The 18,970-nt window shown below is 37.4% G+C and overlaps 1 protein-coding gene across 10 annotated transcripts in view; it reads left to right on the top strand.

Annotated features, from left to right (window-relative positions):
* Positions 1-18,970, top strand: part of atp2b2 (ATPase plasma membrane Ca2+ transporting 2) — a 118,046-nt gene that overhangs the window by 5,671 nt on the left and 93,405 nt on the right. For all 10 annotated transcript variants that reach the window (XM_073825842.1, XM_073825838.1, XM_073825837.1 and 7 more), the window contains exon 2: positions 14,971-15,546. In XM_073825842.1, coding sequence (XP_073681943.1) covers positions 15,348-15,546 — 199 coding nt within the window. In that variant the 5' untranslated portion in view covers positions 14,971-15,347. The remainder of the gene's footprint in view (positions 1-14,970; positions 15,547-18,970) is intronic.

Below are 18,970 nucleotides of genomic sequence, written 5' to 3'. Positions count from 1 at the left end.
CGGCCAGCACTTTTTTATAGAAACACTAAATAGTATATTACTACTGAGTCGTCATATTGGCTTCTGAAGTTGACTTGAGGGTGTTTCAGTTAAATGTTTTTTAGTATGTAGTAGTATGTTCTCCTGTAGCATACTACTGTATCTTTACATTATTCCATGGTGGAAACAAGTTTCCACAGTAGGCATTTAAATATAAAAAAAGTAATTGCATCTTTTGGTTACACATTATTTTAAGGTTAACTCACTGTTAACAAACCATTAACTACATTAACTATTTGCCTCAATAAACTACTAATTTGCTGCTTATTAATAATTAGTAAGGTAGTTGTTAAGTTTAGGTATTGGCCTCCTGTAACAAATTGATGTGTTTTTGTAAGAATAATATCCATATTTAAAACAAAATCACTTTAATCTAGCTTGCGCTAACAGTTGTAGACGGAAGCAGCTCCAGACGGATGACGTAGGACATCGGTGTTGCGCATGCGCCTGTGAGTCTTGTGAAAACCAACGTTTATTTACAGGAGCAAAGGAAGCACAGTTTCCTGACTTTAGCAAAGGAAAACCAGCCTCCTCTTGGCTTATATCCAGTGATAGGAATAACGGCGTTATAAATAAACGGTGTTACTAACCCTGCTAAAAAAAAAAACAGCTAAAACCAGCCTAGGCTGATTTTAGCTGGTCATAGCTGGTCAGCAGGCTGGTTTTAGAGGGGTTTTGACCACTTTCCCAGCCTGGCCTGTCTGGGTGACCAGATAAAACCAGCTACTTCCAGCTTAAACCAGCCAAGACCAGCCAACCAGCCTAGGCTGGTTTTAGCTGTTTTTTTTAAGCAGGGAATGGCGTTATTTTTTTCAGTAACAAGTAATCAAACAAATTACCGTTTCCCTGTTACTGGCAATAAAATGTGGTGTTACTTTAATTGATTATAATATTATTATAATTTTATTTTTGACGAACCGTAAACTCTAGTGCAGGGCTATTCAATTGGCTGCCTGCTGGCCCAATCCAATTATCATCCTTGTTTTGATTTCAGCAAATCATTTCGAGCACACACAGACAATGTAATTAATATTCATGAACCCATCCGCTCATTAATCCTTAGAGCGTTTTATATTGTTATTAGTAGTAAAATTTGTAGTAGTTTTGCTATCTTATAAGTATAACTTTTAATTGTTTTCCCCTTTTTTATAGAAACACTAAATTACAGAAAATATCTTAAGCACCACCACCAGTCCTAAGTTCAGTCAATGTGACAAACATACATTGCATACATGGTTATTGTAATTACTAAAGTTCTAATTACTAAAGTTCAATGCTAAATTATCATAATTTCATATTATAATGCTTGACTGACTGATCCTTATTGTACTTTCAGATATTAAAAAAAAAAAAAAAAAAAAAAAACTTTGCCATTTAGCTTTACACAGTATATCAGATATTTAACTTTAGTCTGGTGAGTAAACCAAAAATGTAATTATTTCATTTTAATTTAATTCATTTAACATATTTAATATTGGGGGCATCCAAGTTATTTTAGTTACTTTCCCTTGCAATTAGTTACTTTTATAATGATGTAACTCATTTACCAACTCAGTTACTATTTGTGAAACTAGTAACTATAACTAATTACTTTTTTAAAGTAACATGCCCAACTCTGCTTAAATCGAAATCCTCCGACATTTTTCTTTACAAATCCTGTTTTTTTACTTCTAATACGTGATTGTTGTTTTGTTTTGATCTCTCCATTTGTCACTTCTTTTTTACTTCATCCGTCATCCACCCAGAGCTGCTTCTGTGTACATCTGTTAACGCAAGCTAAAGAAAAGTGGTTATTACGTTCTAATTATGGATATTTTTTTTACAAAAATGCATCGATTTACTACAGGAGGCCTTTATTCACCCCCTGGAGCCATGTGAGGCACGTTTTATTATAGATAGATACGCTTTATTGGACTTGTTTTAGACAGATGAAGAGAAACACCTGCCCATTACATTTTAAAGCTTGAAGGAGCCAGAACAATTTTTAATGTAACTCTGATTGCATCCGTCTGAAAGAAGCAAGTCATTTACACCTAGGGTGCCTTGAGGGTAAGTAAATAATGGGCTAATCTTAATTTTTAGGTAAACTAACCCTGCAACTTTATCTCATAGCAAATTAAAAAAGCTCATTTATATCTCATCAGTTGATATCTCACAGTTTATATAGAGTTTATATCTTACTTTGCCTCTCAGAAAAACTCAGAATTGTCCAAAAAAAGTCCCCTTTTTTATATATATATTATCTTGTGGCAGAAACAGTAACACGCATCTGTAAGCCTATTATTTCACTTACTACTTTCTAAAAAACAATAGACAGTCTAGTGTATACTACACAGTGCTGCTTGCCTTAGCAAACAGCAGTAGTGAGTGTGCTATGGCTGTGTAATATAAGATGGTAAATATGACGGTAAATCTATTTTGAAGCCTCAGTCCTCATGCATTGTAAGAGAATGGAAAAGAGCAGTCGGCACATTTTTTCAAACTTCTTTTGTGTTCCACAGAAGAACAAAAGTCATATGGGTTTGGTTGTTTTTTGAATGGACTATCCCTTTAAGCCGTGGATGATTCCTCTGATCAAAGATATTACAGTGTCACTGCAGTTCATTCGGATGTTGCCCAGGACTGCAATCCTGTTAATACTGAAAGTATTTTTAATTACTTGTAGTCAAATAGATCATCTGTTCTTTCCATTTACTTTACTGATGACATGCAGTCCATTCCAGCCGTGTTTTAGATGCAGTTCGCATGTCGAATTGAATTGATTTTTCTGGCAAACCCGCAAGACATTTCGCCCCCACACAACACTGTGAGCGTCCTCCCATGCAGCCCGTATCTGCAAAGCAAAGGTGACATCCTCTGCGGTAGATCAATATGCACCGTCAGCACATAATGGAGCCCCGGGGACTCGCAGCGGTGGATCGCACACGGTGGACCTGGAGACGTGACATCTGAGAGGGCTTTCACTGAGTGCAGCCGCCGGAGGTCCCCTTACAGAGAGACTGACGGCAGCGGGGAATCATATGTGTGGCCAGGAAGTGACATGTCATCTGCTCTCTCTGAAACGGAACCCACCCATTGCATTAAAGGGCAGCATGCTGCTGCTCCGCTCTCAAACTATCATCATCATGATGCTCCTCAGCTCATTCAAGCATGCGTCTTTAGGCATTTGCATCCATGCTTTTCTAAATAACAATTAAAAAGAATTCTCACTATTATCTAGTTGCTTATTAACATATTGGCTGTGTATTAGTACTTCTAAAGCACATATTCTGCATTTTCTAAATCCCTAATCCTACCCAATTCCTAAATTTAACAACTACCTTACTAACTATTAATAAGCAGCATATTAGCAGTTTATTAAGGAAAAATGTAGTTGATAGTTTGTTAATAGTGATAATTGGACATTAAAATAAAGTGTGATCCAGTATTTTAATAACATCTTGATTAATGCTCACTTTTTTTTGTTTATTGTTAATCGTGTTAGGCAAAGCTTTAATATTAAAACAATATTATTATTATTAAAATATCATTTTACAATATATTCACATGCAAAACATACAAAGCAGTTTGAAATTGTAATAATATTTCACAGTTTTTACTGTGTTTTTGATCAAAAAAAGCTTTGGTGAGCGGAAGAGACATTTCAGAAACATTAAACACTCATAAACAGTAGTGTGCATGTATGTATAGTTTATTATTTACTCATTAACCTTTAAATTAACTAATGCTAACATATACAGTTGAAGTCGAAAGTTTACATGCACCTTGAAAAAAAATTGCTAAATGAGGGATCATACAAAATGCATGTTATTCTTTTTTATTTAGTACTGACTTGAATACGATATTTCACATAAAAGACATTTACATATAGTTACATATAGTTTACATACTCGTATGCAACTATTACAGAAGGTTCTAATGCTTACTGATGCTTTAGAAGAAAACACAATGCATTAAGAGCCAGGGGTGTAAACTTTTGAACAGAATGAAGATGTTTTTGCCTAAATATCATAGTTTTATTTTATTTAGTATTGCCCTTCAGAAGCTACAGAAGATACTTACGTGTTTCCCAGAAGACAAAATAAGTGAAATTTTGCCTGAACTTCAAATTAAAAAATTTGATTGGCAATGCGTCATGTTTCCTTCTGAAGCATCAGTGAGCATTTGAACCTTCTGTAATAGCTGCATATGCGTGAGCTGCATGAGTCCATCAGTTGTCCTCAGTGTGAAAAGATGGATCCTAAAATCATAGAGTCATAGAGTTGGAAAGGGTTCAAATACACACAAATGCTGAAAAAACAAAGAATTTGTGGGACCTGAAGGGTTTTTCTAATGAACAGCAGCAAGTTCAGGACAAATAAGGGACTCATGAATAATCACAAAAAAACAAAAAAAAAAACAGATGTGGATCATTCAGGTAACAGCACAGTAATAAGAATCAAGTGTATGTAAACTTTTGAAAAGGGTAATTTTTATAAATTCAACTACTATTTTCTTTTGTGGACTATGTAAACATCTTTAAAATGAAATATCATATTAATTCAGGTCAGTATTAAAAACAAATAACATGCATTTTGTATGATCCCTCTTATTTTGGTATTCTGCAAGATGTATGTAAACTTTTATTTCAACTGTACATTCTTAAGGTCCTTGCACACTGAGTTTGAAATTTTCGTATGCCTTTTTAGTCCGGGTTTTTTTCTTTCATATTCATCATCCTTTCCTATAAAAATGCTTGCTATGGAATGCGAAAAAGCAGAAAAATCGAACCTGATCCGAATTTTTTATGATGGTCAAAAAAATGAGAAATGATGAATACAAATGTGATTCTAACAAAATTCGATGTAAGAATATGATAAAGTGAGTAAACGTGAGTTTGCTATATAAATGTAAACTGTGGTGTAAAATTTTCAGTGAGGCTCCTAGAGTGCTAAGGATCAATGCTGCAGTGGTGCTAGAGCCGGTACACCTTCTTGTTTTGGGCTGTTTTTAGCGGTAGCTCTTTCTCCGTGGTCGGCGTTGAGAGACAGGATGCATTAAGGTCTTGGCGGCAACAAAGGGCGATCACTCAAGCCATGGTTTGCGTGCAGTCATGTGAGAGACATAGCGTGTAATATCCAGCACTCTCCGCGAAGGCCTGACAACCCCGGAGCGATCCGTGCCGCCATTCTTCAAAAGACCCTCTCTCACCATGGACAAAGGAGGACTCTTGGGAAGAAAAGGCAGCGTGGCTCGCAATCTCTTTACCCTTTACACCAAAATGACTTCCAGTGGCACCCTTTCATCCACAGCTATTTGTTTCAGAAATAGCCCCGTCTGTAGGGAGATCTTCACATTCACAAGATCACAGCACAATTAAAAGTTACCAGGCAGACAAAGAAAATCTGTTTTGCAATTTGATGTTGAATTATGTTTATGGAAATACCCAAAGCAGATCTGAGAGACTGTGGTAGTGTGCACTTTGTATTTCTAAAGGAATTGATCAACCAAAGAAATAACAATTCTGTCATTTACTTGCCTTTATGTTGTTCTAAAACTGTATGACGTATTGTTCTTCTGTGCAACATAAAAAGAAGAAATTGTGAAGGTGATCTTTTCTAAATTTTTGCCACAACAACTCTCTGAGAGTTTAGCATGGTAATATACATGGAAATGTTTAGTCTTGGCGGAATAAATCTACTACACTGCTGCTGCTAAAGAACAAATACTAAGACTTGTTATTGCCAATACATCCACAGACCTGCTGCTGTTAGCATGTAAGAAATAATGCTGCTGCACATTTAACATACAAGAAATAACCCCCATATATAACATACATGAAATCACCCTGTAGCAGATCTATACAGATGGAGCTGGGGAAGGTGGAGGGTTTCTGAAGTGCGGTGCTACTGCTACAGCAAGCACTAGTCGAGTATTTGAGTAGCAAGCTTTTTGGCAGCTGATACGTCATTATGTCAGAATGAGTTAGAACCTATTGGCCTGCACTATCTAGATTTTCATAGCAGACATTTGAATTTAAATTGATTAAACAACCCAAACTGATTGGAAAAAGTGTCTGAGACAACATTTCTGCACTTTTAGAGTAAAATTTACAATGAGTCCCATTAAAAGTGTTCAGTTTTATCCAAAACAAATGAACATAAATCTGGGAACATTCCGTTATGTTGACTGTTGTACCTATTGTGGCAGTTCTGTTGCATTTGAAAGTAATGTGGCACCCACACGTTTGTGAAAGCAACCATGTCATTTTATCCTGCTTTTTTCAATGAGGTTTTAAGCTATTTAATTTTGACTCTTTTCCAAGCTCTTCACATCACTTGTAATGCTGTATCGGGTGCGCTACCGAGCAAGTTTACTATGTCAGAAAATCCACTCATATGGAGCTGGTTATGCAAATTAAATTACAAGATGTATTAGTTTAGTCAAAACACATAAAAGTGTTTTGAGCTCATAAGATAGTATTTTTCAGAGAACCACATGAAAGTATGTTTTTATTAATCACTTAATCTGCCCCTGTAATCATAATACATTTGAAAAGGAAAAAGAAAAGGTTGTTTTACTGTCGCGGTTGTTAATTTCAGCTGAGATTTGCAGTGAATTTTATGGAAGCCACTGAATAAAAAATGTTTTAAAAGTAATTGCATTTTTTTTTTTTTTTTACAATTCTGACTTTTTTCTCACAATTGCGAGAAAAAAGTCAGGATTGGGTCATAGTTCAACTAGGATTTTTAAGTAATTTTTGTAAATGTGCCTTAAAAAAACATTACTGGTGTGCATCTTGAGACAAAACAAAGGCACTGATATTTTAAGGCCACTGAGTGCAAGTTGAAAGAGCTTAGATTTACATTTTAGTCTGGGACTAGGCTTAAGCCATGTTTGTGAAACCGGGGGTAAATAACGCAATTTTGAGAAAAAAAGTCAGAATAGTTAATTTATATCACGCAATTCTGACTTTATATTTTAAAAAAGGGGGGTTTATATCACACAATTCTGACTTTATATTTCATGATAGCAAGTTTAGATCACGCAATTCTGACTTTATATTTTGCAATTGTAAGTTTATATTACACAATTTTGAGAAAAAAAGTTGTTGAGAACAGAAATTGTGAGAACAGTATCGTGAGTTTTGACGCAATTCTAATATCACCAATTTTGAGAAAAAAGGTCAGAATTGTGTTTATATCTCACTATTCTGACTTTATAATTCACAATTACAAGTTTGTATCAGGCAATTCTGACTTTATTTCTTGAAATTGTGTTTATATCACCAATTTTGAGAACAAAGTCAGAATTATGAGTTTATATCACGCAATTTTGACTTTATAACTCACAATTGACAGTTTAGAACTCACAATTCTGAGGAAAAGAACAAGTCAGAATTGTGAGAACAGTTAAAATTGTGAGTTTTGATGCAATTATAACTTAATTTATCTCAATTGTGAGTTTATATCACCAATTTTGAGAAAAAGTGTTTATATCTGACTTTATAATTCACAATTGCAAGTTTGTATCAGGAAATTCTGACTTTATATTTTGCAATTTTGAGTTTATATCACGCAATTCTGACTTCATATTTTGCAGTTGTGAGTTTATATCCCACAATTCTGATTTTATATTTCACAATTATAAGTTTATATAATGCAATTCTGAGAAAAAAGTCAGAATTGCAAGAAAGAAAACTAGCATGAGCAAGAAAAAAGTTAGAATTGTGAGTTTTGATGCAATTCTGACTTTATTTCTTGCAATTGTGTTTATATCACCAATTTTGAGAACAAAGTCAGAATTTATATCATGCAATTCTAAATTTATAACTCACAATTGACAGTTTATAACTTACAATTCTGAAAAAAAAATCACAATTGTGAGATAATTTATAAAGAAAAAATAACTGATATGTTCTCAGAATTGTGCGCTTATCTCACAATTTTTTTCTCAGACTTTCTTTTCTCAGAATTGTGAGATATAAACAGGCCATTGTGAAAAAATATCAGTCCATTTTTCTCCTCAAAATTGGACTTGAGTATATCTCACTATTCTGAGACAAAATTCCAAAGAAAAAAAAAACTCAATTTTGACTTTATATTTTGCAATTGTGAGCTTATATCACACAATTCTGACTTTATATTTTACAGTAGCAAGTTTTATACAATAGCGAGAATTACGATCATGTAATTCTGTCAAAAAAAGTCAGAATTGCGAGAAAAAAAGTTAGAATTGTGAGTTTTGATGCAATTCTAACTTTATTTTTTTGCAACTCCGAGTTGGTCACACAATTCTGACTTTGTATTTCACAATTATGTGTTTATATCACGTTTATATTGCGAGAAAAGTCAGTATTGCATCAAAACTATTTCTATTTCTTGCAATTGTGAGTTTATATCACCAATTTTGAGAAAAAAGTCAAAATTGTGTTTATATCTCGCAATTCTGACTTTATATTTTGCAGTTACATTGAAGGAGTACTGTCATTGTTAAGCTTCAAAAAGAACACAAATCATTCTAAAAGTAGCATAAATGTTCTTCATATGACTCATGCAGTATGTTTCATGTCTTTATAATCCAAGCTGTGGTATGTCAGCATTCATTGTAATTGCATGGCAAGCAGTGGTCGGCACAAGTCTCAAAATGTCAAAAGCGAAAGGAGCAGAATGTTCTAGTTTCTGTATGTTGACAGTGCGGTGTTGCACAGTTAACAGTAATGGCTGTGCTCTGTCTGATCCCACACTCCCTTCTCTACTCGTCCTTACCGCCATCATTAATGTCTTCCCCCATTTCACATGGTGCAGGGCGCGTCCTCGCCGCGTCGCTCCTTCTGCAGATCAGCAGGGAACGATGATGCTCTGGCTTTTCTTGAGTAGTTCATACTGCACAGTTACAGTAGGGGGCAGAGCTTTAAAAAGAACCTCTGAAGTTATTATCCAACACTAGACCTTCAACTATAAATATATCACCAAACACAACATAATGATCATGTCAGTTATACTGTAAATTCATGTAATGTTGGTCTTGTATGGGGAACTAGTTGTCACTAGTTGGTAAATATACGTTTGACAGCAAAAGCTGGCTTATATTGCTTTTCATGTAACTCCATTGGGTGATGACAGTGGTAATATGTGACCCTAGACCACAAAATCAGACATTTTTTTTATATATTGAGATTTATACATCATCTGAAAGCTGAAAAATAAGCTTTTCATTGATAGGACAATATTTGGCCGAGATACAGCTATTTGAAAATCAGGAATCTGAGTGTGCAAAAAAATTGAACTATTGAGAAAGTCGCTTTTAAAGTTGTCCAGATTAAGTTCTTAGCAATGCATATTACTAATTAAAAATTAAGTTTTGAAATATTTATGGTAGGAAATTTACAAAATATCTTCACACAACATGATCTTTACTTAATATCCTGATGATTTTTTGCAAAATAGAAAAAATAATAATTTTGACCAATACAATGTATTTTTGGCAATTTTGTGGGTCACATATTGGGAAAAATAACAGATTTTTTTTTTTTTTGGCAAAACATTTTATAACATTACAGTTGCCATAATATTAATATTACTTAATAATATGGTTATGCTATTAATAATATTACAGTTATGTAACAAATAAAACACAATTTGATAATGATTAACAACATTTAAATATTTAGCAAAAACACTACAAAGCAACCTTTTTAAATCCTATTTCTATGATTTAAATGCCTGAATGAACCAACTGACTATGAATCACAGAGATTTTAGGCAAGTGCGCTTGATATTGCCTCATTTTGCTCGGCTGTAAAACTGTGGGAGCAATAAAATGTGACAAAATTAACATTTTCCAATGTTAAACCACTATTCACTGCAAAATCCAGCTTGTTACTATGAGCTACAGTCACATTCACATTACATGCAGTTAAACAGTGCCATTCTTCAACACTGCAAAGTGCACAGACATCATATAATGCATCCTATACAGCCTGATTTAACATGTAGAGGAATCTTTAAACTAAAAATGACATCTTCCTGTTAATTTACAACAATTAAATGCGTCTCATTAAATAATTACAGGTCTGCATTAATAATGAAAATGCCTGCACTTCCTCGGATTGCTCTAGCATGTCAACTATTATATTACTCATTTGAGGATAGCTTAGGAAAGAGCAGATACTGAGAAAGAGATACTGGTCAAAGACAGAAACCGAAAAGCACAGAGTTCTCCGATAGACCTTAGTCAGGCTAGCACTATATTTAATGTTTGACAGGAATGAAAACAAGGGTTTGAAGGACATAAGTACAGTGTGTTCAGTGGATTGCACTCTTCATATTTCATATAAAAAAAACTATTTTCAGTAGACACAATATCCATGTAACCGTTTTCAGGTTTTGAAGGTTGATAAGCACAACTCAATGCTGTTGATCATGACGGTCTATAGTTGGAAGGATGCTAGAGTAAAGAAACAACTTTTTGTCTTATACTTGTTATGAATCAATATAAAACAAACACATATTTCTGTTACATCTTGAATGCTACATGGACTTTGGGTTTTTAATTTGCACTTTCATTGTTTTGCCCATTTAGAAATGCTTTTTATGTCTGTTTCAGCTCCACTGACAACAGTCAGTGCATATGTTTATGAAACTTTACTGTTTTAGATGCAGAAAGTAGGACATTTCATCAATGTACATATGTACATATTAGTTAAAGGTGACATGTTATCTTCAACGCCCTCCTCTCATTAAACTAAATTGCTTTTTCAAACGAACTTATGTAGAGTAGACTAATATTATATTATGGTTATACATTATATTATTATATAATCTATAAGCAGACTGTTGTTTGATTACCAGCTAATCAAGACAGCTTTTGAATATTTTGAATGCAGTTTTATGTGTGAGCTCATAATCTCCCTGTACTGTATATTATTACAAATAATGGAAACAGTCCTTTTAAGACAACTTATGCTTCATAGGCAAGTCTCTAGTGGCAGGTCTCAGACTTCTTTGAAAGTTTAGACAACTTCGTAAAGGTCTGAAGTTTCAACTCGTAACTTGTTTTGTGCCGTGTTTACATTTAGAACACATCATTTGTCTTTGTCAGTCTTTTTCTATACTTTCATAAATCAAAACACAATTAGACTCTGAGTGCAGGTGCTCTTTGGGATGGGTTTGTCACCTCATTTACAGTGATAGCATCTTGTGGTGATAGTAATATCTTCCTGAAAGCATTGTTGAGATATTGCACATGGAGTTGTAGTCTTGTTGGATAGTCTGTTCATATTATGCACAATGTTGTTTTGCGGTGATGATGTGAGGGGATCTGTCACAGCATCCAGATAGGAGCAGCTGCACATGTATTATTACCTGTAGTAACCTTCTGGAGGACTTCATTATGCCTCCCTGAGAGCCGTTACGTTAACGATCATTGGCACAGCTGGTGGAGCTGGTGTTGGGAACAGGAGTGGATATTGATTAGTCCTGAAGGCCCGTGGAAGGCAGGCCTATCCCATACGGGGCCACTCTTTCCTACTGATTTTAGCAAGGGTCCACCGATTCCAACGGATTTGTCAGCAATAAATGTTTGGACAGAAATGATGGTACTCCATTCAGAGGTGCTGTGTCATGACTGATGCAATGAGGCATTTGAACTTAAACACATAAAGCTGAGTGTTTTGACAAATAGTTACATGTTAATTTGTCCCTGACAAAGATATTGTCAGAGAAAAAAAATGCAAATATTTCTCTTTAGAAATGGTATTGATTGTCTGTCCAAGCTGTTTAGTCTTTCAGATAGATTCAGTCAATATCTGTATGTCTCTTGATGAATTATGTTGGGTCAGTTTGATTTAGGTTGTGTTAGCTTTCTAAACGAACTAGCTGGTCTACAGCTGGTTTGGGAAACTACAGATGAGGTCAAAAGTTTACATTGCAGTATCTGCAAAATGTTAATTATTTTACCAAAATAAGAGGTTGTTTATTTAGTACTGACCTGAATAAGATTTTTCACATAAAAGATGTTTACAGTCCAGCAAAATAATAATTGAATTTATTAAAATGACCCTGTTCAAAAGTTGATAGTTGTTCATGAGTCCCTTGTTTGTCCTGAACAGTTAAACTGCCCGCTGTTCTTCAGAAAAATCCTTCATGTCCCACAAATTCTTTGTTTTTTTGATTAGCGTTTTTGTGTATTTGAACCCTTTCCAACATTGACGGTATGATTTTGAGATCCATCTTTTTACACTGAGGACAACTGAGGGACTCATATGCAACTATTACAGAAGTTTCAAATGATTAATTATCTCAGAAGGAAAAACACGATGCATTAAGAGCCGGGGGAGAAAACTTTTGAACAGAATGAAGATGTGTACATTTTTCTTGTTTTGCCTAAATATCATATTTTTTTCATTTAGTACTACCCTTCAGAAGCTACGGAAGAAACATATATGTTTCCCAGAAGACAAAATAAGTTAAATTTACCCTGATCTTTAAATTCAAAAAGGAGAAGTTCACTTGTTTCTTCAGTCGTAAAGAAAATGTTTTTTGAGGAAATCATTTCAGGATTTCTATCCATATATTGGACTTCAATGATGCCAGTGAGTTTCCAAATTGCAGTTTCAATGCAGCTTCAAGGGCTCTTAACGATCCCAGCCGAGAACGAAGGGTCTAATCTAGTGAAACGATCTGTCATTTTCTAAAAAAAAGTACAATTTATATACTTTTTTACCTCAGATGCTCAAAATACACAGAGTTTATGCAGAGCTTGGAAGTTTAAACTCGCTGGCACTATAGAAGTCCACTACATGGAGAAAAATCCTGGAATGTTTTCCTTTAAAAAACATAATTTCTTAACGACTGAATAAAGACATGAACGTCTTGGATGACAAGGGGTAAGTAAATTATCTTCAAATTTTTGTTCTGGAATTGAACTTCTCCTTAAATGCTTTTTTTCTCCTTCTGCCGCATCAGTGAGCATTTGAACCTTCTGTAATAGTTGCAAATGAGTCCCTCAGTTGTTCTCAGTGTGAAAAGATGGATCTCAAAATTGTTGAAAAGGGTTAAAATACACAAAAATGCTGAAAAGCCAAAGAATGTGTGGGGCCGAAGGATTTTTCTGAAGAATAGCAGCCAGTTTAACTGTTCAGGACAGTTTAACAAGGGACTCTATCAACTGTCACTAAACAAAAGAACATAACTGTGGATCATTCAGGTACCAACACAGTGTTAAGAATATAATTTTTAAAAATTCAACTATTATTTTCTCTTGTGGACTATATGTAAACGTCATTATGTGAAATATCAACATGCATTTTGTGTGATCCCTCTTATTTTGGTAAAATAATTACTATTTTGCAGATTCTGCAAGGTGTATGTAAACTTTTGACCTCAACTGTACTTTAAAATAATCTGTATAAACCAGCGGTTCTCAATTCCAGTCCTCACGCCCCACCGCTCTGCATATTTTGTGTGTTTAACGTATTGCTTCAGACGTTTGTCCTATTCCAACGTTACTGCCCTTCGAAGTGGACATCACAGGATATTCCGCCATTATTCATTAGTTCGAAGCGAGTGTAAATGTTCCATTTGAAGGTCATTAAAGCGTTCGAGACGTAAATTTAAAATGTATTTATTTACAGATGCATTTATGTCACACTTCTCTTGTAAGTTTCATCTGTGTGTGAAGACGCTGCATGCGGTGGCATAGCGTAAATATGTGAATGAATGTTTCGAAGTGTAGTAAACAGATTTCCCCCGCTCAGGGAGTAGGGAGCAATGAACACTGTGCAGGGACCATGTCAATCGGAACACAGTTCCTGCACGGAGTTCACTTCTAACGAGCTGGTTATTTGAATCAGGTGTGTTGCAAAATATGAGACATAAATCAGAGACATGCAAAATATGCAGAGCGGTGGGGCGCGAGGACTGGAATTGAGAACCGCTGGTATAAACCAAAAGAAGGAATCTACATGGAAGCTAAAGAGTTATTAAATGCATTTACCTTCATATATCAATACAATACTATAATATAATACTTTTTAATTGTGCAAGTACTTAATTTTTTCTTCATGAAAGGTTGATAGAGAGGCTAGAGCTACTATAGCTTCCGCTTGCTCTGCTGTAAAGCTGTCGGCACAAGAACATGATTCAAAATGCAGTGATGTGGTGTTTTGTCACGCTACACCATTTTTAAGTTGGAAACAGTTGCTTGTTATTGGAAAAGTGACACTATTTTGAAAACCACTGAGGTACTGTTACACTGCTGAAAAATGTAGCAACTAACGTCACTACCTTCAGATCCTTACTCCCCAACAAAGCTGCAGTTTGCGATGCAATGAACAACTATTTGTGGCTTTGTGTGATTTCAAATTCTAAAAGTGATAAATTGCCCTACAGGAGTCCATAAGTGTTAGTAAGCTGGTGCTCTATGCAGCACAAATGCATTAGCATGGATGAATTATATAATCCTTTACCATCGCTAGCTCCCCTCCAGCTAACCTTGCTGCAGTGTGGGATGCATTGCCCGCATTTCTTGATAGCGTCAAGCTCTTTGATGCGCACCGCAGTCTCGTTCAGATCACACAAGCGGTGTAAACACTCACAGGTCCCTTCAGTTTTTACATGGCTCTGTATTTAGTCAGAGAGCGATCAAAGCGCAGCATGCCATAGCTATGCATGTGACGGCGGCTGCCATACGACGAGGAGAATCACAGGAATAGATTGACACCCCCCACCTCTGTGTGCATGCGAAACGCAGATGCGTTGACGACACAATGCCGCGTGCCGTGCTTTCCTAGCGCCTCTCTCACTTTTGTGCTGCTCGCACCTCTGAGAAACACTCATGCTTATCTCTCCCTCTCTCTCTCTCTCTCTCTCTCTCTCTCTCCCTCCCTCCCCTTCTGTCCTCCGCTCTCTCTCTCTCCCTCTCCCTCTGTGTCTCTCTCTGTCTCTGAAGGAGTAATGGAGCGGATCACCATGTAGACAGCAGCCGACGGGAAGCAGGTAGAATGGGAAACCACGTATGGAGAGCCGCCGGTCTGCAGCCGTGGTGAGCGCAGACGTCCTCAGGACCTCAGCCGGGATCTCGTGGATGGCTGGCGCATCCCCGCTCGCGTAACGCCGAGGAGCCTCTTTTCAATTGCAGACAGCGGACAGGATCTGTTTTTTTCTTCTCATCCTCCTCTCTTACCTTCTGTTCTCTACTGCATTGCTCTCGATTTTTTAGACACCTGTTCTCCAGCCACACCAGGGACTCCTTTTCTGCCCGTGTGGCGTTTTCTCCATTTTTCTCATCCGCTTTCAAGAAAAGCTACTAAGCAATACTTAGCCACCATGGGGGACATGACAAATAGCGATTTTTACACCAAGAACCAAAGAAACGACAGCAACCATGCGGAAGGGTTTGGATGCTCGCTTATGGAACTGCGTTCTCTCATGGAACTCAGAGGAACGGAGGCAGTGGTCAAAATTCAGGAGGACTATGGAGGTATCGAGGGACTGTGCCAGAGGCTGAAAACCTCGCCGACAGAGGGTGAGTGTGTGCTGTCTCATGCCGTCACACGCGCCGAACACAATCATCCTGCATAAACTCATTCACATACAGTGACACTCTTTCAAATGGTAATCATTTCCATTCCTGTATGCTGTGAGATCTCTCAGACAGGTTCTTCCCCCCTCAAACCTGCTGCTGATGCTGAATGGCTGTCTTGTGGAGTTATTAACTAGGATGTGTCTCCCAGGCAACAGCGCAAGGGTCAAACTAAATTTGCTACTTTGTACATTGATAGTGTTGCTGGGTAGAAGAAGCCATGCATGTATACAATTTTAATTACAAATCATCTCTCTGCAATGACTGCAGGATCCGTTCTAGAGCATTTCTTGCATTGAGCGGAAAGGAGCTTGCTTGCATCCATTGGAAAAATAGTGTGATTGGCATCTTCATTGTGTCATGATTTGTTATGGTCTGACAGTGGTTTGTCTGTGCTATCCAGTGCATGCACCATTTGATCTTTTGTTAGATGCATTGACATTTAAAACACGTAGCTGTGTGGCATATAGGCGAGTTGATAGCTTGTTATAAATGTAATGGATTTCCAATACGCACCCATATTGTGAATCCAAAATCTAGAGTCCTTCTTTAGATTTAAAACAAAAAGACAATTCATATAAGCTGGCCTTCTTACCCATGACAGATCCCTAGATTGATAGATCCATCAGCCTGGAGGACAGCATAATCTTGCCTTCTCTGCAAACTATGTGTTTGGTGTGAGTGTTAGGAACATGTTTAGGAGCAGGCTGTTGCTCAGCTCTGCTCTGCTGGAGTGACTTGTGCTGACACCCCAAGTGTGACATGATAATGAAGACAAATGGTCACATCTAGTCTTGTTAATAAGCTGAGCAGTTATTCGTTCTCTCTTAGGACACAGTCACCACTACCCAGCAATGACCATTTAGCACTATCATACACCATCATCTCAAATTTTTCACTAGTTCAGCCCATTTTAAGTCTACCTATAAAGAACCATAATAAAAATATGCTTTAGATAGGCACAGACAATGTTTAAACCATGTTTAAACAGTTTAAACCATAGACATACTCCTCAAATCTGAAAATGCTACATATGTACAGCTTTACAGTGAACCAGAGGAATCTTAAAGGCGAGAATTTGTTAAATCCTTCACTCGTAACTCAGTTTTATGACCTACAACTAAACAAAAAGTACCCATGCATTACCCAAATAAACCAAACTGTTTAATGAACAAGAAAGGTATGCCATGTTAGAAAAATCCAGCTTGATCTCACTGCAATTTTTACATATTTTACGAGGTGGCTAATTCGTACAAATTCTTACAAATTCATATGTTTTTGGCTTAATCGTATGTATTTTACGAGTTCCCTAATTTGTATGAATTCGTACAAATGCCCTAACCTACCCATCACTGGGGTCTAGGCATCTAATAAAATATATACGAATTGGTCGTGAGATAGCTTTAGAAAAATCAGGACATATCAGCTTGATCTACGACCCCTAACAAAGTTAACATCAGGCAGGTAATTCTTCTGGTCAACCCACCTGGAAACCATGTAATAGCAGCTAGCTGTAACTGGATTTTCCCGCAGGGTGGGAGGCATCCAAACAGTGAACACACTCCAGACACTAATGTGTAACTTTATCCCTCTTCGATTTCTTCGGGCTCTTCAATCAATACTTGTGCCTTTAATCTATGCTTACCTTACTCACACTACAATCAATGAAAAACCAGAGCTGATGGTCAGTTTGTGTCTACTGAATAAAGAAATTGCTCTGTAAGGACAACACGAGTCTCCCTGGATCCTCCAAGATGCTACGGCACATTATCTGGGTATTATTGAGCCGCTAGAGCGCCCACTTTTCTCAAAGTTGTGGGTGTTGGCCACTCTCTCAGAGAGAGTTCCTGGCAGATGGGAGCTGAACGAGATATGGAGGAGTCTGGCGACCTCCCAAAAAATGAAAAAGCATCTCCTTTAAGTCAGCTAGCTTCAGATAATGCCGTCGATAGTGCCTGTAGCCAGGACGGATGCCACACACCATCTGAAAGCCTGCAGTTTGAGGTACAGGTAACGAGAATTAATAAGAACCAGGTAAATCTATGAAGGATGGCAGAAGAGTTTCTATTTTTACACAGTACAATGAGCAGGAACGGATGACTAAGTCCATGTGTTCAGACACTGGGAAAGACACTTCTGTCGTCGCTGCAACCACAGTAAACAATTTGCCGTAGAGTTGGGCTAGGGGATGACAATGCGTAGCAGCTATTGTATGCTAATGGTCTCAGCGTGCTGTGCCCTAGCACCAGCTGCAAGCCGGCCAGAAGTGTCTGTTCGCTCACCGTGACTGTCCTCCCCCATGCCTTCCTCTGTTCTCATTTCTATTTCAGTCTGATGGCCCATCTCACTTCGACGCAGTGCACATCCTTACCCGAATTAGCCTGTTTAAAAGTAACCAACACTTAGACTGTCTCGCTAATCTCTCCACTCACGTTTTGCACATCCTGATGTGTCTCCTGACTAATTCATAATGAAATGAGAGGTAAAATATCTCCCGAGCCTGACCCAGTGCAACTGAGGGGTATTAAAGGCACAGATGTGAGATTTTTAACCTTGGCGCTTAATAGCGCTCTCGCATATAACGCAAATGCTTCTGCTGCTGAGGAGAAAACGCTAAATGTAGCTAATAGGCAATTTTTACAGCAATTAAGATGGAAAGAAACAGAAGGGCTGTGAATATTGGGAGTTAGGCACTCTATGTAATCCGATGCCGCATTTAAACTGTAAGAGAGGCACTGAAGGTCAAAACGAGCTGGCAAAACATCCAGAGCCAAGCTGCAAACACAACATGACCACAGCTCACACAATGAACATCAGTGGGCCAGCTCCACTTATCAGAGGCACCGTTTCACCCGACCGATCCCTGGCGACACTTTGACATTGCGCTGAAGGACCCAGTTCTAGAGCAATGACAACGGCTGTTGGCTAGCAGATCACATGGCTACTTAAACACCGTCCCACCTTAGCTAGGCTGTGCCCTCCTCCCATGCCCTTGATCAGCACACTAATCTAGTCCGCTGGTCCGTGTTCTCATTCCCCTCTGACAAACCTATTTAGTCTTGGGTACCAGCAGGAATTGCTCAGAAGGAGTACAATCTCCTCTAATAAGGACAGTAGTGCTGCCCTGATTCCAGCAGCCATTCTTAAAAGAAGAAAGCATTTCCCTCAGAGGACAGATTATAAATAAGAGACCAGGCCACATTTCTCCTCTTCCGAGAGACAGACGCTCCTGAATGAATGACCTTGGAGGGTAGTTTGAGTGGTTGATGTTGGCACAGAAAAGTACGTAACGCATGTAACATAATCAAGGGCTTAGGAGTGATCTGAAAAGGGCTGGAGACTCAACGTAAACCTCATTAGCCTGGCT

This window comes from Garra rufa, chromosome 20 (genome assembly GCF_049309525.1).
Source record: "Garra rufa chromosome 20, GarRuf1.0, whole genome shotgun sequence".
Taxonomy (NCBI): domain Eukaryota; kingdom Metazoa; phylum Chordata; class Actinopteri; order Cypriniformes; family Cyprinidae; genus Garra; species Garra rufa.
This window is presented reverse-complemented; position numbering and strand designations above follow the sequence as displayed.